This window comes from Mobula hypostoma, chromosome 27 (assembly GCF_963921235.1).
Source record: "Mobula hypostoma chromosome 27, sMobHyp1.1, whole genome shotgun sequence".
NCBI lineage: Eukaryota > Metazoa > Chordata > Chondrichthyes > Myliobatiformes > Myliobatidae > Mobula > Mobula hypostoma.
In genome coordinates this window covers 34,705,889-34,730,410 of record NC_086123.1, presented here as the reverse complement: position 1 = coordinate 34,730,410, position 24,522 = coordinate 34,705,889, and the positions used below count along the sequence as shown (strand labels likewise).

Below are 24,522 nucleotides of genomic sequence, written 5' to 3'. Positions count from 1 at the left end.
GACAGAATATAAGGTGTTGTTCCTCCAACCTGAGTGTGGCTTCATCTTTACAGTAGAGGAGGCCGTGGATTGTCATATCAGAGTGGGAATGGGACGTGAAATTAAAATGTGTGGCCACTAGGAGATCCTGCTTTCTCTAGCAGACAGGGCGTAGGTGTTCAGCAAAATGGTCTCCCAGTCCATGTCGGGTCTCGCCAATATATAGAAGGCCACACCGGGAGCACTGGACGCAGTATATCACCCCAGCCGACTCACAGGTGAAGTGTCAGTAGCTATATTTCATTCGGAGTTTGAGGAGAATTGCTACGTCAGCAAAGATGTTCACAGATTTCTACAGGTGTACTGTGGAGAGCATTCTGTCTGGCTGCATCACTGTCCGGTTTGGAAGGGGAGCGGGGTGGAACTGCACAGGATCAGAAATAGCTGCAGAGAGTTGTAACCTCAGCCAGCTCCATCATGGACACCAGCCTCCCCAGCATCGAGGACACCTTCAAAAGACCATGACTCAAAAAGGCGGCATCCATCATTCAGGATCCCAGCAGCCAGGACATGCCCTCTTCTTATTGCTACCATAAAGGAGGAGATATATGAAGACACACCACTCAAAGTTTCAGGAACAGATTCTTTCCCTCCACCACCAGAATTCTGAATGGACAATGAACCTACATTCACGATCGCAGTATTGTTTTCTCTCTCTTTTTGCACTACTTACCTAATTTAATTTTTTATATGTACTGATTGCAATTTATAGTTTTTTATTATTGTATATGGCAGCTGCAAACAACAAATTTCATGCTATATGCCAGAGATATTAATTCTGATTCTGATAAAGATACTACAGAGGCATGAGGGAGGAGCTGGCCAAAATTGACAGTCGCAGGGATGACAGTACAGCAGCAATGGCTGTGTTTCTGGGAGTAACTTGGACTTATGGTTCATCTCAAAGAAGAAGAACTACTCTAATGGAAGGGTGAGGTGACCGTGGTTGACAAGGTAATTCAAATTCATCTAAAAGCAAAAAAGAAAATATACAATATAGCAAAATTAGTGGGAAGCTGGAGGATTGGAAAGATTTTAAAAACCAAAAGAAGATAACGAATAAAAGCAATGAGGAGAGAAAAGATTAAATATGAAGGTAAGATAACCAGCAACATGTCAGAAATTCAAGTCTCAGGAGACCATAAGACATAGGAGGAGAATTAGGCCATTTGGCCCATCGAGTCTGCTCCCCTATTTCATCATGGCTAAACCAATTTTCCTCTTGGCTCCAATCCCCTGTATCCCTTCATGCCCTGACCAACCAAGAAACTATCAACCTCAGCCTTAAATATACATAAAGACTTGGCCTCCACAGTTGCCTGTGACAAAGGATTCCACAGATTCATCCCTCTCTGGCTAAAGAAATTCCTCCTCATCCCAATTCTAAAAGAACACCTCTCTATTCTGAGTTTCTGTCCTTTGGTCTTAGACTCTCCTACCACAGGAAACATCCTCTCCACATCCGTTCTATCAAGACTTTTCACTATTCAATAGCTTTCAATGAGGTCAGCCCTCATTCTTCTCATTTCCAGTGAGTACGGGCCCAGAGCCATCCATCGCTCTTCATATGACAAACCATTCAATCCTGGAATCATTTTTGTGAACCTCCTTTGAACCCTCTCCAGTTTCAGCACATCCTTTCTAAGATAAGGAGCCCAAACCTGCTCACAATACTCCAAGTGAGGTCTCATCAGTGCTTTATAAAGTTTCAACATTATATCCCTGCTTTTATATTCTAGTCTACTTGAGACAAATGCTAACATTACACTTGCCTTAATAACAGGCAGGATAGATAAAGGAATCAATGGATGTTGTTTACTTAGATTTTCGGAAGGCCCTTGACGAGTTGCTGCACAAGAGGCTGTTATCAAGATAAGAGCCCATGGTATTATAGGAAAGATACTAGCGTGGATAGAAGATTGGCTGACCAGTAGGACGTAAAGGGTAAGAATAAAGGGAGCCCTTTCTGGTTAGCTGCCGGTGACTAGTGGTGTTCCACAAGGGTCAGTATTAGTCCACTACTTTTCACATTATACGCCAGTGATTTGGATGATGGAATTGAAGACTTTGTGGCTAAGTTTGTTAGTAATACAAAGATAGGTGGAGGGGCAGGTAGTATTGAGGAAGTGAGCAGTCTGCGGAAGGACTTGGATAGATAAGGAGAATGAGCCATTCAGGGATAAGGGAAATACTTATTTGAAAGTGTAATCAAGGACAAAGTGCAATTGGTCACCATAGACAGTAAGGATGTAGGTGTTCCAGAGAGACTGCAGAGGAGATTAATCAGGATCGGAGGACTTTGGGTTAGTGGAAGAGATTAGATAAATTATGTTTCTTTTCCTTGGAGTGAGAGGTGACTTGATCGGAGTATATATTAAATTAGAAGAGGCAAAAATAGAGAAGGCAGAATCTTTTTCCTATGCTTGGGGAATCAAAACAGGAAGGCACGAGCTTAAGGTGAGAGGAAGGAGTTTTAAAGGGGATTTGAGGAGAAAGAAAGTGTTTTTTTTAACGTGGAAAGGGGATGATAGAATGAGTGCATTTAAGAGACACTTAGACAGTCAATTAAATAAGCAAGGCTTTGAAATATACTGACCTAATGCAGGCCAGAGTGACCAGTGTAGATGGCCAAAGGCCTGGTTTCTCCAATATTCGGAAACTCTATGACAGCTGGCATGATTTGTTACAGACGAGTTTGTAATTAGGCTGATGTGTAGGGAGCGGCTTTTCTAAGCAGTGGTTAGTGTTGGCAACTTTCTTGGAGCACTCCTCCAGAATTAGAACACAAACTCACACAGAGCACTAAGAGTCACCAGGGTAATAGACACAGCTGTCAGCGTGCTGAGGGGACGGTACTCCTCTGCAAACTGAAGTACTTCGGAGGAGAAATGCCAGGGGATCAAACAGGCAAGTTAACAAAATACGTTATATATTCTCCCTGAACGGGGAAGTTAGTTGGGAGCGTGGCAGAATGTGGGAGAGATGGGGAGGAGCAATGGCATGTCTCAAATTGCACCTGTATAATAAATTAATGAAATTAAAGAGCAGGTTGGCTTGGGCCAGGCTACTCAGCTGTTGGGGGGAGGTCGGTCAGTAAATTGGTTTCATCACATGTAATTGCACTGGACATAATCCATTGTGTAATGAAATCTCCCGGAATAGCAGGCAATCCTATTTTCAGTTGATACAAAATGTGAAAACAAGGCAGGGACTGATGGGGATAGTCACAGAGCTCAGGATGAAGGAGAAGCAAGGGCAGTTTTATGAGAACTATGGATTGGTATGTGCTGGGATAATAGAAATGACATCAAATAGAGGAAACAATAATGAGAAGTTTGGAAACCTTAGTAACCCTACACAAAAATCATGGAAATGTGGCTGGGAGATATTTAAACAGTATATGGGTTACATAAATAGAAACGTAGAATAGAGTAGCATAGAGACTACATTCAGACCTCACCAGTGCCTTATAAAGCCTCAGCTTCGCATCCCTGCTCTTGTATTCTCGACTACTTGAGATGAATGCTAACATTACATTTGCCTTCCTCCCCACCGACTCAACCTGCAAGTTAACCTTTAGCTTGCTCTGCACAAGGACTCCCAAGTCCCTTTGCATCTCAGATTTTTGGATTTTCTACCTGTTTAGAAAAGAGTCTGCACATTTATTTCTGCTCCTAAAGTGCACGACCATGCATTTTTCTACTTTGTATTTCATTTGCCATTTTCTTGCCCATACTCATAATCTAAGTCCTTCTGCAGCCTACCTGTTTTCGCAACACCACCTGTCCCTCCACCAATCTTTGTATCATCTGCAAATTGGCAACAAAGCCTTTACTCCATCCGTCTAAATCGTTGATATACAGCATAAAAAGAAGCGGTCCCCACACTGACCCATGCGGAACACCACTTGACTGCAAGGGTCTATTTACTCCATACTGATATACTATAGACAATTTAATAATATCTAGCTTTGTAGATATATGTTAATATATTATTTTTTTTTAGGCCAGCATTTGCTACCTATCATATAATTTCTGATTGAACTGTTGCACTGTATGTGAGATGAACATATCATTTTTTAAAGAAAGGGGCTTCCCTTCCTCCACTATCAACTCTGCTCTTAAACGCATCTCCTCCATTTCACGTACATCTGCTCTCACTCCATCCTCCCACCACCCCACTAGGAATAGGGTTCCCCTGGTCCTCACCTACCACCCCACCAGCCTCCGGGTCCAACATATTATTCTCCGTAACTTCCGCCACCTCCAACGGGATCCCACCACTAAGCACATCTTTCCCTCCCCCCCTCTCTCTGCATTCCGCAGGGATCGCTCCCTACACAACTCCCTTGTCCATTCGTCCCCCCCATCCCTCCCCACTGATCTCCCTCCTGGCACTTATCCGTGTAAGCAGAACAAGTGCTACACATGCCCTTACACTTCCTCCCTTACCACCATTCAGGGCCCCAAACAGTCCTTCCAGGTGAGGCATCACTTCACCTGTGAGTCGACTGGGGTGATATACTGCGTCCGGTGCTCCCGATGTGGCCTTTTATATATTGGTGAGACCCGACGCACACTGGGAGACCGCTTTGCTGAACATCTACGCTCTGTCCGCCAGAGAAAGCAGGATCTCCCAGTGGCCACACATTTTAATTCCACATCCCATTCCCATTCTGACATGTCTATCCACGGCCTCCTCTACTGTAAAGATGAAGCCACACTCAGGTTGGAAGAACAACACCTTATATTCCGTCTGGGTAGCCTCCAACCTGATGGCATGAACATTGACTTCTCTAACTTCCGCTCGGCCCCACCTCCCCCTCGTACCCCAGCTGTTACTCATTTTTATGCACACATTCTTTCTCTCACTCTCCTTTTTCTCCCTCTGTCCCTCTGAATATACCTCGTGCCCATCCTCTGGGTCACCCCCCCCCGTCTTTCTTCCCGGACCTACTGTCCCATGATCCTCTCGTATCCCCTTTTGCCTATCACCTGTCCAGCTCTCGGCTCTATCCCTCCCCCTCCTGTCTTCTCCTATCATTTTGCATCTCCCCCTCCCCCTCCAGCTTTCAAATCCCTTACTCACTCTTCCTTCAGTTAGTCCTGACGAAGGGTCTCGGCCTGAAACGTCGACTGCGCCTCTTCCTATAGATGCTGCTTGGCCTGCTGCGTTCACCAGCAACTTTGATGTATGTTGCTTGAACATACAATTGTTGTGTATGTTGTTCCAATATTCAGACCCAATAATAAAGCTGGAAAGGCTACATTTTCCATTTGGGCTGCTTGGCAGAGATTTTATAGATAACAGGATTCTTTTGCATCCGATGTCTATATCCAGCAAGGTGATTGACTAGTACTAGAGGTCTGAGGTTAAGGGTGGAAGGTAAAACATTTAAGGGCAGGCTGAGAGGGAAGCACCTTCATACAGAAGGCAGTGTGAGGGTAGAACAAGCTGCCAGCAGAAGTGGTGGATGCGGGTTTGATGTAACATTTAAGAGAGCTTCAGCAGGTTTATGGATGGAAGGGATATGGCCTGAGTACAGTTAGTTGGGTCTAAACAGAATAACAGTTCGGCATGGACCAGAAACACCAATGGGCCTGTTTCTGTGTTATAGACTGACTGAAAGCATCAAGATCCCTGTTCTCTTTAAGCTGCGCGGGTGCACAGCCGCGCCGTAACTGAAATGCTCCCATGCACATAGCCTTTGTTGCCATGCAGCTGGAATTGGACACAGCTAGAAAAGTTTATGAAACTTGGAGGATTTTCTCTGTTGTACTGAAGCAGGTTCTCCTCATTTTTAGATGCCATCGTCTGGTCTGCTGACTTTGTTTCGTGAACAAGGCACGCCGTCTCACAGTACTTTAGCCTTCTGTGGTCTGTGTCCATTTCAACAATATTTTGATTTTAGATTTTACCTGACGACCACTCATTTCCCCACATTAAGTTTTGCCCACTCCCTTAATCTCCCAAGATCTTTTGGCAGGCTTTTCATGTTCTCCTCAGAGCTAGTGTTTATCTTTATACCACCGGCACATTTGTTACTGCACCAGATGGATTTAAAAGACAAGATGTCGGGGCCGGAGGCAGGGGTCGGGCTGGTCCTGCTCCATGATGTTTTGCTCCACTCTGAGGTGGCGTCGTGTGTGCCAGCTTTGCGGTGATTTGGCTCTGTGAGATGGGCTGAGATTGAGACTGTCGGCCCACTCTGGCTGTTCCCAGCTTTGGGTTTATGGACTCAATGCTTGCTTTATTGTTTGCATGATCTGATTTCATTTGTTTCTCTCTCTCTCTCTCTCTCTCTGTGCGCATTGGTTGTAGGCCTTTCTTTTAGGTTTCTCGTTTTGTGGCTGCCTGTAAGCAAACAGACCTCAAGGTTGCATAATTTATACAATGTTTGATTATAAAGTGTACTTTGAACTTTGCTGTACCTCCATGTTAACTTGCAGAGATTTAAGCTCAAGGACAGCCAGATGCCTCTAAATACCATAAGACATACAGTAGGAGAAGAATTAGGCCATTTGGCCCATTGAGTCTGATCTGCCATTTCATCATGGCTGATCTTTTTTTTTCCTCCTCAGCCTCACTTCCCAACCTTTGATGCCATGTCCAATCAAGAACTTAGCAACCTCTGCCTTAATTACACCCAAAGACCTGGACTTCATAGGTGTCTCTGGTAATAAATTCTACAAATTCATCTCCCTCTGGCTAAAGAAATTTCTTCGCATCTGTTTTAAATGGACACCCCTCTATCCTGAGGCTGTGCCCCCTTGTCCTAGACTCCCCCACCACGGGAAACATACCTTCCACATCCACTCAGTCTAGGCCTTTCAACATTCAAAAGGTTTCAGTGTGATCCCCCTCCCCCTCCCAAACCTTCTAAATTCCAGCAGGTATGGACCCAGAGCTATCAAACGTTCCTCATATGATAACCCTTTCATTCCCGGAATCATCCTTGTGAACCTTCTCTGAACCCTCTCCAATGCCAGCACATCTTATCTCACCGCATATAGAAAAATAGAAAATAGTCTGCACATTTATTTCTTCTACCAACGTGCATGACCATACATTTTCCAACTTTGTATTTCATTTGCCACTTTCTTGCCCATTCTCCTAATTTGTCTAAGTCCCTCTGCAGCCTACCTATTTCCTCAACACTACTTGACCCTCCACTAATCTTCATATCATCTGCAAACTTGGCAACAAAGCCATCTATTTCATCATCTAAGTTATTGATATACAGCATAAAAAGAAGTGGTCCCAACACCGACCCCTGTGGAACACCACTAGTCACTGGCAGCCAACCAGAAAGGGATCCTTTTATTCTCCCTCACTTTCTTCTACCAATCAACCAATGCCCTGGCCATGCCAGTAACTTTTCTGAAATACCATGGGCGCTTAACTTGGTTGGCAGCCTCATGTGTGGCACCCTGTCAAAAGCCTTCTGAAAGTCCAAACAGCAATCAGAAACATGGAGTCCATGAATGGCCCAGCAAAGTCAATATCTACTCTTTGCCGTGGTGATGACTCCACTCCAACGGATGTAATGGTGCCTGAGGGGGTGCATTTTGGACTTTGTGGCACCCTGAACAGCTTTTGGCCAAATCTTCAATCTGTTTATCTATTCCCAGCCACCACACGTAGTTCTGGGTGAGACTCTTCACCTTGACTATACCCAGGTGTCCTTCATGCAGATTTTCTAACACTGCTGCTCAGTTTAGAGGGAACCACAACACAAGATCCACACATCAGCGTTCTTCGACATACAGTGTCTCACTGAGATCTCTGAAAACGTAGGATTACCATGAGCTGGCCATCCTCGGAGATGTCATAGATGGGTCATTCCACGTTTCGCTTTGTATTTTGAAATTTGTTACCAGCATCTGGTCCACCAATGCTGTGTGAAACACTTCTGCCGGGTCACAGTATGAAGACTTTTCTTCAACAGTGGAAGACGAGACAATTTGTTAGTGTTACCGTGTAGTTTTGTACCCTTGAACGCTACACCATCAGGGCGGGCTGCCAGGAAAAGTGCCCAACGTTGTAACCGGGTAGCTGTCGTCACCAGGATTTTCTTCGTGGTATTGAAAGTGGACAGAAGGGGCTGGTGATCTGTCACTCGTGTAATCTTTTGCCTGTAGAGGTAGTGGTGGAACTTCTTTATCCCCTATTCTAGACTAAGGGCCTCTCGGTCAATCTGTGAGTAGTTGTGTTCTGCATTCATCAGAGATCTTGAAACAAATGCAGTCGGACATTCAGATCCATCTTCCATCGTGTGTGACAAAACGGCACCAATGCCATAAGAGGACACATCGCACAACAGTCTGATGGGCAGCGATGGATCATAATGGGTGAGCCGTTCATTGGACATTATTAAACTCTTTGTTTCCTTGAATGCTCTTTCACATCTTTCCGACTATTCCCACTTTGCTCCTGTCTGTAACAGTGCATTCAATGGGTGCAGCACTGCAGCAATGTTTGGGAGAAACCGGTGGCAGTAGTTTACAAGGCCCAAATATGACTTGAGACATGACACATTTTCCGGTTTGGGTGCCTGTAGCACTGCTTCATTCTTCTTTTGTGACTTATGTAAGCCGTGCTTGTCAATGACCTGTCCACAACATGAGATTTTATTCTTGAAAATCTTATTCTCTCTGTGCACAGACCACACTCACTCAGCCTGCTAAGCGCTTTACCAAGGTTCTGGAGGTGCTCGCCATCATTCTTGCCAGTCACGATGACGTCATCAAGGTGACATTGTGTTCCTGGGATATCTTGGAGCACTTGGTCCATTGCTGTTTGCCAAATTGCTGGAGCTGATGCGATGCCAAAGTCAACATGATTATACTGGAACAGACCCTTGTGAGTGTTGACTGTAAGAAACTTCCCGTTTGACTCCTCAATCTCCATCTGTGCGAATTAATCCTTGAAAACCTCTCCCAGCCTGCAAAAGGTGCAAAAATGTGTTCTATCCGTGGCGGAGGATATCGCACATTACACAGCACAAGGGTGATGCACACTTTGATGTCCCTGCACATGTGAACTGCTCCAGCTTCCCTATCTTGATCACTGGGACAATGGGCATGGTCCAATCACTCCATTCAACATCGGAGAGAACGTCAGAGACCTCCAAGCTCTGCAGTTTAGCATCCACTTTGGATGTAGTGCGTAAGGCACTGGGTGCACTTTATGGAATCTTAGTGTTGCTGTTTCATCCAGTTCAGTTCTGGCTTTCATGCCTTTGAGTTTACCAATTCCCTTCTCAAACACCTTCTCATTAGTATTAAGCAGCTGTGCCAGTCTCTGGTTAGTGCTACCATTTGGGCTGTCATTGCCTGTTGATGTTACATTGAGAGCTTTCATTGTGTACCAGTCTAGCTGGATTTTTCTCAACCATTCACATCCGAGAAGTGCAGGCCCTTCGCTTTTCAAGACATAAAGCTCTAACTGCTGTCTCTGGCTTCTGTACGACACATTCACTTTCAGTTTGCCTTTGGGAAATGCCTTTTCACCAGTACAGGTCTTTAGCATCACTGAGGTCTTTTCTAATGGTGATTTAGAAAACAGTCTGTTGTAGTCAGCCTCTGAAATTATAGACAAAGCTGGCCCTGTATCCAGCTCCATTTTCAGTTTTACACCAGACTTTTCACTCTGTTCTTTTCTCTTTGGTTGCACTTTTTTTTATCTGACTTGCACATTCTCTCTACGTGACCTTCCCTGTGACACTTTCTGCAAACTTTTTCTTTGAACCAACAGTCATTTGCATCTTGGGAGGATTTGCCACATTGATAATATTTTTGGCTTTTTGCACCATTCAAGGGTATTTTGTGCATTTCACATTCTAAGCTCTTTTTCTGTAGTTCTGCTGCATCCTTTGCTGCAGTCTCTAACAATATTCCAATGGTCAATGCCTGTTCTAAGGTTAGATCTCTTTCTGACAGTAGCCTCTTTTGAGTGCTTTGACTATGCATGCCACATACAGGCCTATCCCTTAATACATCAGAAAGTCCATCTCTAGAGTCACTGTACTGGGAAAGTTTGCGCAGTTCTGCAATGTATTCAGAAATGCTTTCATTCTTTGACTGGATCCTTTTGTGAATTCTAAACCTTACAGCTATTACTAGCAGTTTTGGGCTCAAGTGATTTTGTAAATTCGTAAGAATTTTGTCGAACGTCTTGTTTGCTGGCTTTTCAGGAGTTATTGAAAATGTAAAAGCCTGTACATTTTAGCACCCATTAAGCTAAGCATGGATACTTTCTTTTTCTCATCCACATTGTTCACATTACAATACAGTTCAACCCCCTCGATATGTGACTCCCAGTCCTTGTTAGCACTATCAAATTCATCGACTTGCCCGACTAAGGCCATCGTCGCTTTATTTTCACTTTAACTTTGCTAGTTGTGCATCTTTCACTGTGTACTGTGCACTGTTACTCATGTGTCCCTTTGACCATATCCGTGACGGCCTTCTCCATACTATTTAACTCTTTCCTCTCGCTGTCTCTCACCGAAGTCTGACATTTAGGCTTGTACTCATTGCCAATTTGTTGTGTCTGTGCACCTACATATCAATAAATAAAAACACACATGTGGGAGATGGCTTTAACTGGTGTATTCACATTGCAGATGAGAGAAAGAAAGAATGCAATGCACATGCATAGACAACAAATCAGAGCACCAGAGCACATATCAGCCCATCTGTAGTGCTAAGGGAGTCATTGCTCTAAAAGAAATAGATCCATACAGTACACTTTGTCCCCATATGCTTGGCCATCAGTGACTAGTGGTGTCCCACAGGGGTAGTGTTGAATCTGTTACTTTCCATGTTATACAGTCAGTGACCACTTTATTATGTACCTCCTTTACCTAAAGTGGCCACTGAGTGTATGATCGTGATCTTCTGCTGCTGCAGCCCATCCACTTCAAGGTTTGACGTGCTGTGCATTCAGAGATGCTCTTCTGCACACCACTGTTATAACATGTTTATCTGAATTTAATCATTTACGGGATGTGGGCGTCACCAGCTGAGCTAGCATTTATCGCCCATCCCTAGTTGCCCTTGAGGAAGTGGTGATGAGCTGCCTTCTTGAACCGCTGCAGTCCCTGCGGTGCAGATACACCCACAGTGCTGTTAGGGAGGGAATTCACGATTTTGATCCAACGACAATGAAGGAATGGCGATATGTTTCCACGTCAGGATGGTGAGTGACTTGGAGGGAGTTTTCCAAGCGGTGGTGTTCCCAGGTATCTGCTGTTCTCATCCTTCTAGACGGCAGTGGTCATGGGTCTGGAAGTTGCTGCCTTAGGAATTTTGGTGTGTTGTTGCAGTGTATCTTGTAGATAGTGCACACTGCTGTGGTTGTTTGTCGATGGTGGAGGGACTGGATGTTTGCGGAAGGGGTACCATTCAAGTGGGCTGCCTTGTACTGGAAGCTTCTTGAGTGTTGATGGAACTGCACTCATCCAGGCGAGTGGCCAGTATTCCTTTACACTCCTGATCTGAGCCTTGTAGATGGTGGACAGGCTTTGGGGAGTCAGGAGTTACATACTGCAGGATTCCTAGCCTTTGACCTGCTCTGGTAGCCACAGTGTTTATATGGCTTGGCCAGTTCAGTTTCCTGTAAATGGTAACCCCCCCAGGATGTTGATAGGGGTTTCAGTAAAGGCGATGCCACTGAATGTCAAGGTACGATGGTTGGAGCTTCTCTTGTTGGAAATGGTCATTTAAGCCCACAAAACTGCTGGTTTTTTTTTTGTTTTTCCACACTATTCTCTGTAAACTCTAAAAACTACTGAGTGAAAATCCCAATTTCTGATGTACTCCAACCACCCCATCTGATGCCAACAATCACTCTATGGTCAAAGTCATTCAGATCACGTTTCTTCCCCATTCTGGTCTGAATGACTGAACCTCTTAACCACGTCCGCATGCTTTTATGTACCGAGTTGCTGCCACATGATTGGCTGATTAGATATTTGCATTAACAAGGTGTAAGGTGTACGTAATGAAGTGGCCACTGAGAGTATGTTTAATGATCTGAATTGAAAGCTTTATGCTCAAGTTCATGGGTATTTTATTAGGAGGAGGGGCAGGTAATATTGAGCAAGCAAGAAGTCTGCAGAATCAGGACAGGCTGGGAGAATAGGTCTTAATTATACATCTGCCCTGCCATGTAGTCAAGTAAATTGTGACAGACATTTTTCCATCAACCACCAATTTTTAACTGTAGTTTAGTTCTTCATCCTCAGTGATTCCCCACTCTTAAAACAAGATATGGACTACAGATGCAAGTCATTCTCAGCAAAATGGCCAGCTTTTCACCTGCCCTTGTACCCACTCCATTTTTGTGGCTGGTTTAGTTAAATTTTCTATCAACGGTGAACCTTTGATAAACATTCGAATGTTTACTAATGGATGAATTGGTGATGGTGATGCTGTTGTATGTCAAGGAGAGGTGGTTTTCCTGTCTTGAAATTTCAAGACAATAACCTTTTATCATAAAGAATATTACTTGCTTCTTATTAGTTCATGTTTAAATGCTGTCTGGTATGTAGTATTTCTTAGTTGCTCAAAATGCAACTGAACATTGCTTATTGATTGAACCCAATTCTGACACTGAAGGAAAAGTCAGTTACAGCTGAAAGTTGAATGTCACAATCCTGTGAAACTCCTGCAGTAACATCTTGAAAATGAAATAAACAGTTCTAACCATCTGCCTTTGTACAGGGTACATCTCCTACCAGTCAGGTGTTTTCCATTCACGTCACTGATGTTACTGTTCATCGAAACCCTACTCAATCAAATGCTGTTTTGATGGTAATGGTTACCTTAGCTTTACTCTAGAATTCAACTCTAGTGTATCGTTGGGGTCAGGATTGTCAGTGACCCCTGCCATCAGTCCAAGAATCTTTGACTCCCTACTATCAGGCAGGAGGTACCATAGCATTAGGATAAGAACTATTAAGATGGGAAACAACTTCTTCCCCTAGGATGCAGGACTACTGAACTCCCGCCTCCATCCAGGTCTCATCACATATGATGCAGCAGTAGAATTATACTGTTTACTTTTTGACTTTTCATAAATGCACCTTATTTGTGGTAATATTATTTTATGAGAGACATATGTACTCTGTTGAGCACCTTGGTTCAAAGGAATGTTTTCTTTGGCAGATATATATATATTAGTTGAAATGACAATAGACAAACCTAATGTAGTCATGTTTTGTCCCACTGAAGTACAAACTAGACAGTGGTGCCACCTGATAGCCAGTGGTAACGTTCATACCTTGGTGACGATTAAGGATAGACTGAGGGAACAGTAAACAGTTCACTTCGATCTGATCTGTGTGTAAGACATGTCTGGCAATAGAGTCATGTGCATTAACATTATCTGAATTAACATTACAAGCATATGTACCAAGGAATAAATAATCCAGAAGACAAATCTGTACATGTAATGTATTTAATAAATCACACTAAACACATCATTACAAACTGTACATGCTTGGTTGATTTCAATAACAGTTGAAAGAGACATACAGATACTAGATAGGAAGAGCCACGTGACAACTGCAAAGGTTACGTCAGGATTCATTCATTCTGGGAGGAAAAAGTGAAACAAGCCTTTGGTGGACTTTATGACATTTCCTTGAATAGAAACAGAAGTGGAGTGGGTTCACTCGAGAGATGGGATCAAAATATCCAGAAGCCAAAAGGAAAAGATATTAAAACTTGTTTTGTCCCGCAATTTTACTACTCCTTGGTTTCAAACAAGGCCTCAAAATAATTTAACTAAATTGGACAAGGAGGTTCATAAAAGAACATCCACATTTACCTAAAAGTGCTAGTAATGGACTTTTTAAAAAAAAACTAGAATTACGAAGGATAGCTTCATGATCCCCAAACTGGAAATTCGGATCCTATTTTCTATGATCTACTAATTTTAAGAAAGCAGATAGGTTGGTGGATCTCAATTTCTAGTTTGTGGGGATCAATTAGAATATAATTAGATAGAGCTTGCTTGCCTGATAATCATCAGCTTCTGTAAAAATGTTGCCTGAGGTTCAGGTCACAAAAACATAATGGCAGGATATGAAACTTAAATCACAGAGCAGGATGAGACATCAAGGAATTGGGGTTTGTTATTACAACAAGAAACCCTTCATCCCATAGTTGGATTAGGAGACTTTCAAACCTTAGCCAATTGGAATATATTATATTACAGTTTTTAAGAATACATATCCCGTCATGTACAAGTGACTTGTCAAATTCCACCCAACATCTACGGGCAGTTGGCTAGTGACTAGATTTATATTGTAGGCTAGTAGTGCCTCTTGTAATCAATATCAATGTTTAGTTTCTAATTCATACCACAATACTATACCATAAAGCCCACCCTTGCCTGAAAATAATGTTTCCATGCTCAAAATAAAAGATCCTGAGTACAACCTGCATAAATTTGCTGTTCTCCTCTTCCCAATGTCTCTTGTGCTAAAGTATCCACAGAACCTTGTGTATAAGCAAGGCTCCATCTCTCACTTTGGACAAAATTGAAGTCCACAGACTGTGGCATCACCTTGCTAAGGAGACAAAGGAGATGATCTTGATTACTCGCTCCTCCATTAACAGTTCCTCCTTTACACAGGAGACCGATCAGGGTTACCTGTTTCCCTGAATGCTGCTGCCAGTGACTTGATGAGCTGCTGGCAGGAAGTGCACTTATGGACTGGTCCTGCCAGTTCAAATCCATACTGTACTTTACACTGATTAGCCAATGTGCAGATTCATTCATCAATACAAAGTTGACTGGGGCCAACCAGTTCTATTTTTTATAATAGCTTGCATATAAATCTGCTGACTTCTGCAGTACTCCAACTGTTAACTCACTAGCCAACAAGGAGAATTTGAAGTCACAGATGTCACCACTCCAAAGAAAATTGTGCTATTTTTGTTTTGGTGGGCTCTAATCTAAAAGTTAAAAGTCCCCGTGCGAGGACTGTGTCTGACTGATGATACAGAGATTGACAAAAATCTTATCTTTTAGGAGTTCAACACAGACGACCCCCACCCTGACACAATGGGGTTGTGTTCCTGTAATGCCCCCCCCTTGCCATTTCAGTCGGGTTGTGTTCCTTACTGCCATTTTTCTGTAACACAAAGCCCCCCTTTCCCCATTGAATCCCACATTATAAGTGGAGGTGTGCTCCTACAGTATTATTTCTCTCATATTAACTCATTCTATCAGCAATGCATCTGGCTTTACTTAACTGCTTTGGCATTTTATATTTGTCTTTCCCTCACAAATTCCATCCCAGCATATTTTATTCTACATCTCAAATTACTGGGTAGTGATTTGGGAATTCTCCAAGAGTAAATTTCTATTTATTGAATGGCCATAATAGGGGTTGCCTGTACAAAGCACATAAAATTGCATGTCTAACTACCATGCACTGATCCACACAAATTTAGTCAATTTTAAAAGCTGACCAACTAAAATGAGATGGTTTTAACAATTAACTGATCAAAAAATATGCAATTCTGAACAATAAATAACTTCTGCACATACAGAACAGTATTAACACAGTTGCAAATTATCTTCCACAAAAAAAACCTAATCAATCTTAAGGGTTGCTTGTACAGGCAGCGTATTGCATTGATTCCGTGCTGTCAAGCATGTAGGTCACAAGCTGTGATCCCATGAGGTACAATGTGCACAAAGCAATAATCAGTATGGCTTTTTGTTCAACAATGCCTTGACCAATCTAACTTTTGACAAATAATATAATCCTGGTTTAAAATTTGTGCATGACATTGGATAAGGAAGCATGATTAACACCACTCATATTCAATAGAACTGACAAGCTACGTTGAAGACATGGTACATTGTTTAAAACACTGAAATGCCTAAAAAAAAACTCCAGTTGTTGTTGCAACTTACCCAATACCTATGGTCAAATGAACACAGACAACCAAATTTGCTTGCATTGAATGCAGTCCCAATCCTTGCTAAAAATAGCAACTTCTGTAACTATTTCATAAATATATAATGATAGAGCACAGAAAGAGACTATTTGGCCTTTTGTACCTGTGCTAAACTACCCAATTAGCCCTATACCTCTGCTTTCCCTATTTGAGACAATACTTCCAGCTGAAATTTAGCCACAGGATTAGCAACACCCCATTATCATTTAGTTTCAGCTAAAACACCTGATTAACACCATTACCTCAGTTTTACCAACGCAGCACTTCATCGTGGCAAACTACTCTTAAACCTTTGTACAATCTAGATATTTTCCTTAATCCACCTTCAATATCACATTTCTTCTCTTGTGCTTTGCTCCTATACCACACCCATTCCCATTCTATTGCCCTCTGTATTTCATATCCTGACTGCCATTGACCAATAATTTAAATCTTATTTTTAGTAATAGTGAATATAATGTAGTTCTAATCACCCCAATGGAGCAACTTCAAACAATATTTCCCCTAGCAAGGCATAATATGGAAATACTGTAGAGCTTTATAACCGTGAAAGGAACATTTTAAATGGTCATATATTTCTGTTGTTAATACACTTCAAACAATAAGATGCACAATTCCAATTAGCAACCATTATCTGCCTGATTTAGCTCCCTGAAGGCAAAGTCTAACCAGTGGAAAGTGACAACAGAAATATGCACCAAAAGGTTAGCCTATTGGCCACAAACATAAGCAGAAAAAAACATTAATATCCAAAAAATGTAAATTATATTAAAAAGCATGCAAACATAATACTGACAGAGCCCAGACCAAATCTGGTGCATATTCAAAATAGTCATTTTTATATAAAAATTTGCAAATAAAAAAGGGGAAAATTATAATTAGTTGCTTTCTTTTGTCATTATGGTAACGAGTTGCTTGGCGGCTTTGGCAATGTCGTATGCACACTGGATCACTTGCTGTGTCACAAGCTGAATGTCAGTTGTGGGACTGGGTTCTGTAGGTAGTGCTTTCTTGCATTCTGACTGAAGTCTGTATGCACTTGAAGTTAATAGACTCAGAGAGGCCCGAACCAGGTCTGAGCGAGGTTTCTAAATGTTAAAAGGAGAAACATTCTTCATTAGTTATCCTCCAAACAACTGAACAGCTCATTTAAAAAAAAATGTGAAGTGTTTTACACATCCAAATAATGGAATAAAACAATTGTATAACCGAACCTAATTTAGGAATTTTGTTTTTATTTGATCCATCCACTTTCTGGCAATTACATGTGTAAGTATCTCGACACAAAACAATTGGATCTTGCATGGGACTGTGTTACCTTTCAAACTCAAACTTAATGATAAGGGTTTAAAGTTAAGAAGCAGGTAAAGAGAATGCAATGCGGATGAAAAATACAAAAGGTTCATGATACAGTGGAAGGCAGGAGGGATAATTCCAAAGTTTGCATGGAATGGGGCATTGAAGTAAAAGACAAAGAGTCCAAGTGAAAACAAGAACAAAACGGAATTATTGCCTGTGACTGTTTTATTAAAAATACTAACTGCAGCAATGAATCAAACCTATGAACAAATTATAACAGATTGTAATAAAGTGATCAAAAAAAAGTCAGAGGGCAGAGGGGTGAACAGGGCATCTGGCACAGTGGCCTTTTAGTTATTGCACTGAGTATGAGAGCTGGGATGTAATGTTGCAGTTGCATGGGATGTTGGGGAGGGCACACGCAGTACTGTGTACAGTTTTGGTTACTCTGTTATTGGAAGGCTACCACAAAACTGGAAATAATGAAAAGAAGATCCATGATTCAAGGGCCTGAGTTATTTGAGAAGTTCGGCAGGCTTGGACTTCACTCCTTGGAGCATAGAAGGCTGAATAGTGACATTAAAGAGGTCACCCCTCTGTCTTATAAAATCCTGAAGGATATACAATACTATGCAAAATACTATAAAAAGTATTCCCCCTGTAGTAAAAGGCCCACTCGATAACTTCATGCCCAAAGGAAACAACTTTATCTGGGCTGGCAAAACCGATATTTACATACAGAGGCTTTCACTGACCTATACTGCATGGCTGAGAAGCTATACACATGCACACCGGACAAGAAAAACAGAAGTAAACCCCCCCAAAACTCCGGAACCAGCCTCTCTTTACAAACAGCTTCCCCTAGTGGAGCATTGCTGTATTACCAATTAGTATTATTCCTAATTAGTACTAACTTATTTTTGTAATGCTCACATTACAACACTTCTCCCCCTTTAAATTCCAACATTCCCCAAATGTAAAAGAACTGGGAAACAAAAACAGTGGTGCCACTAGCTTGCATACCTCCGAAACTTATACTAGTGTCTCAGCAACAGCTTACCAATACAAAACACCTGAAAAATGTGGCAGATTCAACATTCAGTCTAACACAAAAAAAACTGTCCAGTCAAACAGTCAGTCAGTCAGGAGGTTTGCGAGTACGCTGTGATCTGCACACTACCCTTGGTGACCCAGCAGGCACCACTAGTGAGGGTGTTTTGGGTGGATCTGGTGTTGGGGGCATGAGAGGGGTCTGTGTGTCCGTGTGAGAATGTCCATCCTCTTCAGGGGACCCTGACCCTTCTGCCAGAGTCTCTCTCTCTCTGGCAAAGTCACTGGTGGACATGCTCCCACAGTAGTCTGTCTCACCATTGGAAACTCCGTGGATCTGTCTGCCTCTGAGCTGGTATCATGACGCAGGCTCACATGGTCCTATGTCTGCGGAAAACACGCCCATCAGTCAGCTTAACAACATAGGAGACGGGACCACTCTGCTTAAGAATAACCCCAGGCAGCCATTGCTGATTGTTTCTCACATAGACATTGTCATCCGGTTTTAACTGCCTCTCTCACGCATGTTGATCATGACCCTCCTTTTTTCCTGCTGCCTCTCCACTTTTGGCTTCATGTCCAGGCGCAGCAGGTCCAATCCTGACTCGGGCCTGCACCCCATCAGCATCTCTGCTGGAATGCGGGCAGTCACAGTCTGTGGCGAGGCGGTACTTAAATAGGAAATGTGAAAGCCAAGTGTTAAGAGAGTCCCCTGTCATCCGCTTCAGGCCGTCCTTCACTGTCTGAACAGCCTGCTCAGCCAAGCCATTTCAGGCTGGGTGGAAAGGGGCCGTCTGACTGTGATGAATACCATTCTGCTGCATGAACTCACTGAACAGCTCACTGGTGAACGTCAGGCCATTATCAGTGACCAGAGTGCCAGGCAACCCGTGGACTGCAAACACTTGCCTGAGTTTGTCTATAGTTGAGGGGGCTGTGATGTTGCTCATGATGTGAGCTTCGATCCATTTGGAGTGCACATCCACCATTACAAGAAACATCTGGCCCATAAGGGGGGGCAGCAAAGTCCAAATGTAGCCTAGACCAGGGGTTGTCTGGCCACTCCCATGGGTGCACAGGAGGTGGTTCTGATTGGTCTGACATTGCGTGCATGATTTTACCTTGTTCTCCAGATCCTGATCCATTCTTGGCCACCAGATGTAGAATCTTGCAAGGTTTTTTCATTCGAGACACTCCTGGATGAATCTCATGAATTTCCTCCACAACCTGTGAACGGCCAGGGGGAGGCACGATGACCCTTGCCCCCCCCCCCCCCAGAAGATGCAGCCGTCCTGCAGACTCAGTTTTGTCTTGCGCCTGGCATAAGGCCTCAGTTCCTCTCCTTCCACGACTCTGGGCCAACCTTGTAAAAAAGAAGTCTTGACTTGGGACAGGACTGGGTCCCTCTCTGTCCACTGCTTGATCTGGGTCGCTTTTACAGGCGTCTCTGGTAAAAGCAGCCGACTCAGTGCATCGGCGTTTGCATTATCCCCACCCGCTCTCTACACTAGTGTACTGGTAGGCTGACAATGTGAGAGCCTAACACTGTATCCTGGCTGAGGCTAGCGGTGTGATGTATCTGGTCTCACTGAACAGGCTCATCAGTGGTTTATGGTCTGTATAAATTGTGAATGCATGTCCATAGAGGTACTGATGAAAGCGTTAGACCACAAAAACAATGGCCAGACCTTCTTTGTCTAGCTGTGAATATCCCTTCTCACCAGCTGTCAGGGTACGTGACGCAAAACCAATAGGCTCCACTGGATGGTCCTCCATTACATGTGAGAGAACTGCCCCGACTCCATAAGGCAAGGCATCACATGCAAGGGTGATCTCCTTGTCTGGGTCATAGTGAACAAGCAGCTTCGCTGAGTGGAGGAGTTCTTTCACTTTCTTGAAAGCTTTCTCCTGCTCTTCACCCCACTGCCACTTAGTGTCATTGTGAAGCAGCTTATACAGTGGGGTCAAAACCTTTGAGAGGTCAGGAAGAAACTTGCCATAATAATTCACCATGCCCAAAAATGATCTGAGTTCAGTGACGCTCTTGGGGCTTGGGGCCTTCTTGATAGCTCTCACTTTGTCCTCCGCTAAGCGAAGCCCCTCAGCTGTGATCTGGTGTCCCAGGTAGGTCACACTCGGTGCCAGGAACACACACTTGCCACATTTCAATCGCAGCCCTGCGTCTGAGAGCCTCTTCAGCACCTGTTCTAAATTAGCCAGATGCTCCACCTCCGTGGCCCGTGATCAAAATATCATCAAGATACACTGCTATGTGCGGAATCCCCTGCAGCAGAGTGTCCATTGTCCTTTGGAAAATGGCAGGGCTGGACGCCACTCCAAACACCAGGTGATTGTATTTGAATAATCCCTTGTGCGTGTTGATTGTGACGTATGCCTTTGAATCCTCATCGAGCAGCAGCTCTTGGTAGGCGCGACTCATGTCCAGCTTTGTGAACAGCTTACCCCCTGACAGGGTCACAAACAGGTCATCCACCCGTGGCAATGGGTACTCCTCCAAGCTTAGAGACCTGATTCACCGTAAGCTTAGTCCCCACATATCCTTGCCATTTTGTCTGCCTTTAAAACTGGAACAATGGGAGCCGTCCACCTTGAAAATTGGACGGTCTCAATAATACCCAGCCTCTGTAAACGTTCCAGCTCCTCCTTGACTTTGCCTTTTATGGTATAGGGCACCAACCTGGAGTTTCACTGTCACGCCCTTCAGTGTGCCCAGCTCGTCCCTGAAAACGTCACTGTACCACTGCAGAATGTCCTCTGTCGTGTGTGCATACTTAATTTCATGCCAGTTGAGCCAGATTTTGCGAAGCCAATCGTGGCCCAAAAGATTAGGCCCACTGCCCTTAGCTATCACCAGCCTGGTTTCAGCCTTCTGACCCCCGGCTGAAATGTCCACATATAACACCCCTAAATGAGGTATGGGCTGCCCCGTATAGGTCCTAAGTTTGAGCTTTGACGGTCTAATGGGAGGCAGGTTGGACCCCCATGTCCTCCTGTAGGTCTCCTCACTAATGACCAATGCAGTAGCCCCTGAATCAACCTCAAACTTAATGTCCTTTCCCCTGACAGTGACTGTGGCATAATATGGATCAGGTGGTTCCCCATCCGTTTCCACTGCAAACATGTTGTAGGCACACGCTGCCTCTTCATCTGCTTCTTCTAGATGCTGTGTGGCTGCCTGAGTCTGTTGAGCTTTCTCCTGCCCAGGCTTAATCTTACCCTTTGAACTCCTGCACTTTTTAGCTAAGTGTCCCATTTTGCTACAAGCATGGCAGACAGTGTCTTTGAATTTGCAGTCATTTGCATAGTGCGTCCCTCCACACCGGAAACATTCCACCCGCTTTGTCTGTTTACCAGTCTCCCTCCTGACTTGGTGCACTGCCGCCGACTGCAACCCCCCCCCCCCCCACCACATGTCCTTTCTGGATATCATTGACATTATTAGCAACCATCTCCATGCCCTGGGCAATCTCTAAGGCTTTCTTGAAAGTCAACGGTGGGGTTTCCCCTAACAGGCGGCGTTGTATGCCGTCATTATTAATGCCGCATACCAATCTATCACGGGAGCAGGTCATCCAACACCGCTCCGAAATCACAATGCTCCGACAGCTGCCGAAGCTCAGCCACAGACTGATCTGGCCTCCTGAAACGGCTGTGAAGCTTAAACCGTTGGACTATCACAGAAGGTTTTGGATTATGGTGGCTCCCCACGAGCTTGATCAGTTCGTCAAATGGAATTTCCCCGTTTCCACATGTAGCTAAGTTCCTTATCAGCTTGTAAGTCTTTGCCCCACACACACTCAGGAGAATAGAGTGCCTCTTAGCCTCCTCAGTAATTCCATTAACACAGGAAAAAGTGTTCCAACCTTTCTTCATACTCCAGCCAGGCCTTGTTCCCCTCCACAAATTCACCGATAGTCCCAAACGTAGCCATCTGAACACAAGGCTCCTCGTCCCCGTAGAGCTCCTGTTCAGAAACCAGCACCCTTTACCTCTCGTCCCCACACAGCTCCTGTTCACACACCAGCACCCTTTACCTCTCGTCCCCACACAGCTCCTGTTCAGAAACCAGCACCCTTTACCTCTCGTCCCCACACAGCTCCTGTTCACACACCGGTGCCCACACAGCTCCTGTTCACACACCGGCACCCTTTACCTCTCGTCCCCACACAGCTCCTGTTCAGAAACCAGCACCCTTTACCTCTCGTCCCCACACAGCTCCTGTTCACACACCGGTGCCCACACAGCTCCTGTTCACACACCGGTGCCCACACAGCTCCTGTTCACACACCGGCACCCTTTACCCCTCGTCCCCACACAGCTCCTGTTCAGAAACCAGCACCCTTTACCTCTCGTCCCCACACAGCTCCTGTTCACACACCGGTGCCCACACAGCTCCTGTTCACACACCGGTGCCCACACAGCTCCTGTTCACACACCGGCACCTTTTACCTCTCTTCCCCACACAGCTCCTGTTCAGACACCGGCACCCACACGGCTCCTGTTCACACACCGGTGCCCTTTACCTCTCGTCCCCACACAGCTCCTGTTCACACATCGGCACCCTTTGCCTCTCATCCCCGCACAGCTCCTGTTCAGACACCGGCACCCACACAGCTCCTGTTCACACACCGGTGCCCTTTACCTCTCGTCCCCACGCTGCTCTTCCTTGGCACCGCTGTTCATACGTAGCCGCCTAACTAGCTAGCACACTGTAGTCTAGATAAAGCTAACAACAAAAACGAAACGGGACGGCAGAGAAGCTATACACATGCACACCGGACAGGAAAACGGAAGTAAACCCCCCTCCCCCCACAACCCTGGAACCAGCCTCTCTTTACAAACAGCTTCCCCGAGCGGCCATATTGCTATATTACCATTATCCTAATTAGTATTAACTTATTTTTATAATGCTCACATTACAAACACCCCCTACCCAGGGAGATTTCATGTCTCATTGTTTTACAACATTGAATCACAGTGGATTTTATTTGGCTTTTTTGACACTGATCAACAGAAAATGACTCTTCCATGTCAAAGCAGAAAAAAAATTCTACAAATTTGTCTAAATTTACTACAATTATTAAACACAAAATAACTGATGGCATTATTACTCAGCCTCTTCAAGTCAGTATTTAGTAGATGCACTTTTGGCAGCAATTACAGCCTTGAGTCTGTGTGGATAGGTCTCTATCAGCTTTGCACATCTGAGCACTGCAATTTTTACCCATTCTTCTTTACAGAACTGCACAAGCTCTGCCAGACTGCATGGGGATCGTGAGTGAACAGCCCTTTTCAAGTCCAGCCACAAATTCTCAATGGGATTGAGGTCTGAACTCCAGGACTCTGACTTGGCCACTCCCAGACATTAACTTTGTTATTCTTAAGCCATTCCTGTGTAGCTTTGGCTTGTCTTGCTGGAAAACAAATCTTCTCCCAAACTGCAGTTCTCTAGCAGACTGCATTCTCGTACAGGGCTTTCCTATATTTTGCTGCATTCATATTACCCTTTACCTTCACAAGCTCTCCAAGGCCTGCTGCAGTGAAGCATCCCCGCAGCATGATGCAGCCACCACCAGGCTTCATGTAGGGATGGTACGTTTTTTGGCTATCAGAGAACATGCTAAAACATTTAGCATTTACTCTGATGGCCAAAAGCTCAATTTTGGTTTCATCAGACCATAGAAACTCCTTCCAGCTGACTTCAAAGTCTCCCACATACATTCTGGCAAACTTTAGCCAAGATTTCATGAGTTTTTTTTTTCCCCAACAGTGGCTTTCTCTTGGCCACTCTCCCCTAAAGCTGTGACTGGTGAAGCACCCGGCCAAACAATTGTTATAGGAGATCTCTCCAACCTCAGCCACTGAAGCTTGTAACTGCTCCAGAGTTGTCATAGGTCTCTTGGTGGCCTCCCTCATTAGTCCCCTTCTTGCACGGTCACTCAGTTTTTGAGAACAGTCTGCTCTGGGCAGATTTACAGCTGTCTCATGTTCTTTCCACTTCTTGATGATCGACTTAACTGTACTCCAAGGGATATTCAGTGACTTGGAAATTTTCTTGCATCTATGTCCTGACTTGTGCTTTTCAATAACCTTTTCACGAAGCTACTTGGAGTGCTCTTTTGCCTTCATG

The 24,522-nt window shown here is 44.2% G+C and overlaps 1 protein-coding gene across 10 annotated transcripts in view; it reads right to left on the bottom strand.

Annotated features, from left to right (window-relative positions):
• Nucleotides 1-13,509: 13,509 nt before the first annotated feature.
• git2a (G protein-coupled receptor kinase interacting ArfGAP 2a) overlaps nucleotides 13,510-24,522 on the bottom strand; it is a 120,285-nt gene continuing 109,272 nt past the window's right edge. For 9 of the 10 annotated variants that reach the window (XM_063034349.1, XM_063034355.1, XM_063034354.1 and 6 more), the window contains one exon: nucleotides 13,510-17,110. In XM_063034349.1, the coding sequence (XP_062890419.1) occupies nucleotides 16,901-17,110 (210 nt within the window). In that variant the 3' untranslated portion in view covers nucleotides 13,510-16,900. The remainder of the gene's footprint in view (nucleotides 17,111-24,522) is intronic. The other variant, XM_063034356.1, reaches the window with a different exon arrangement.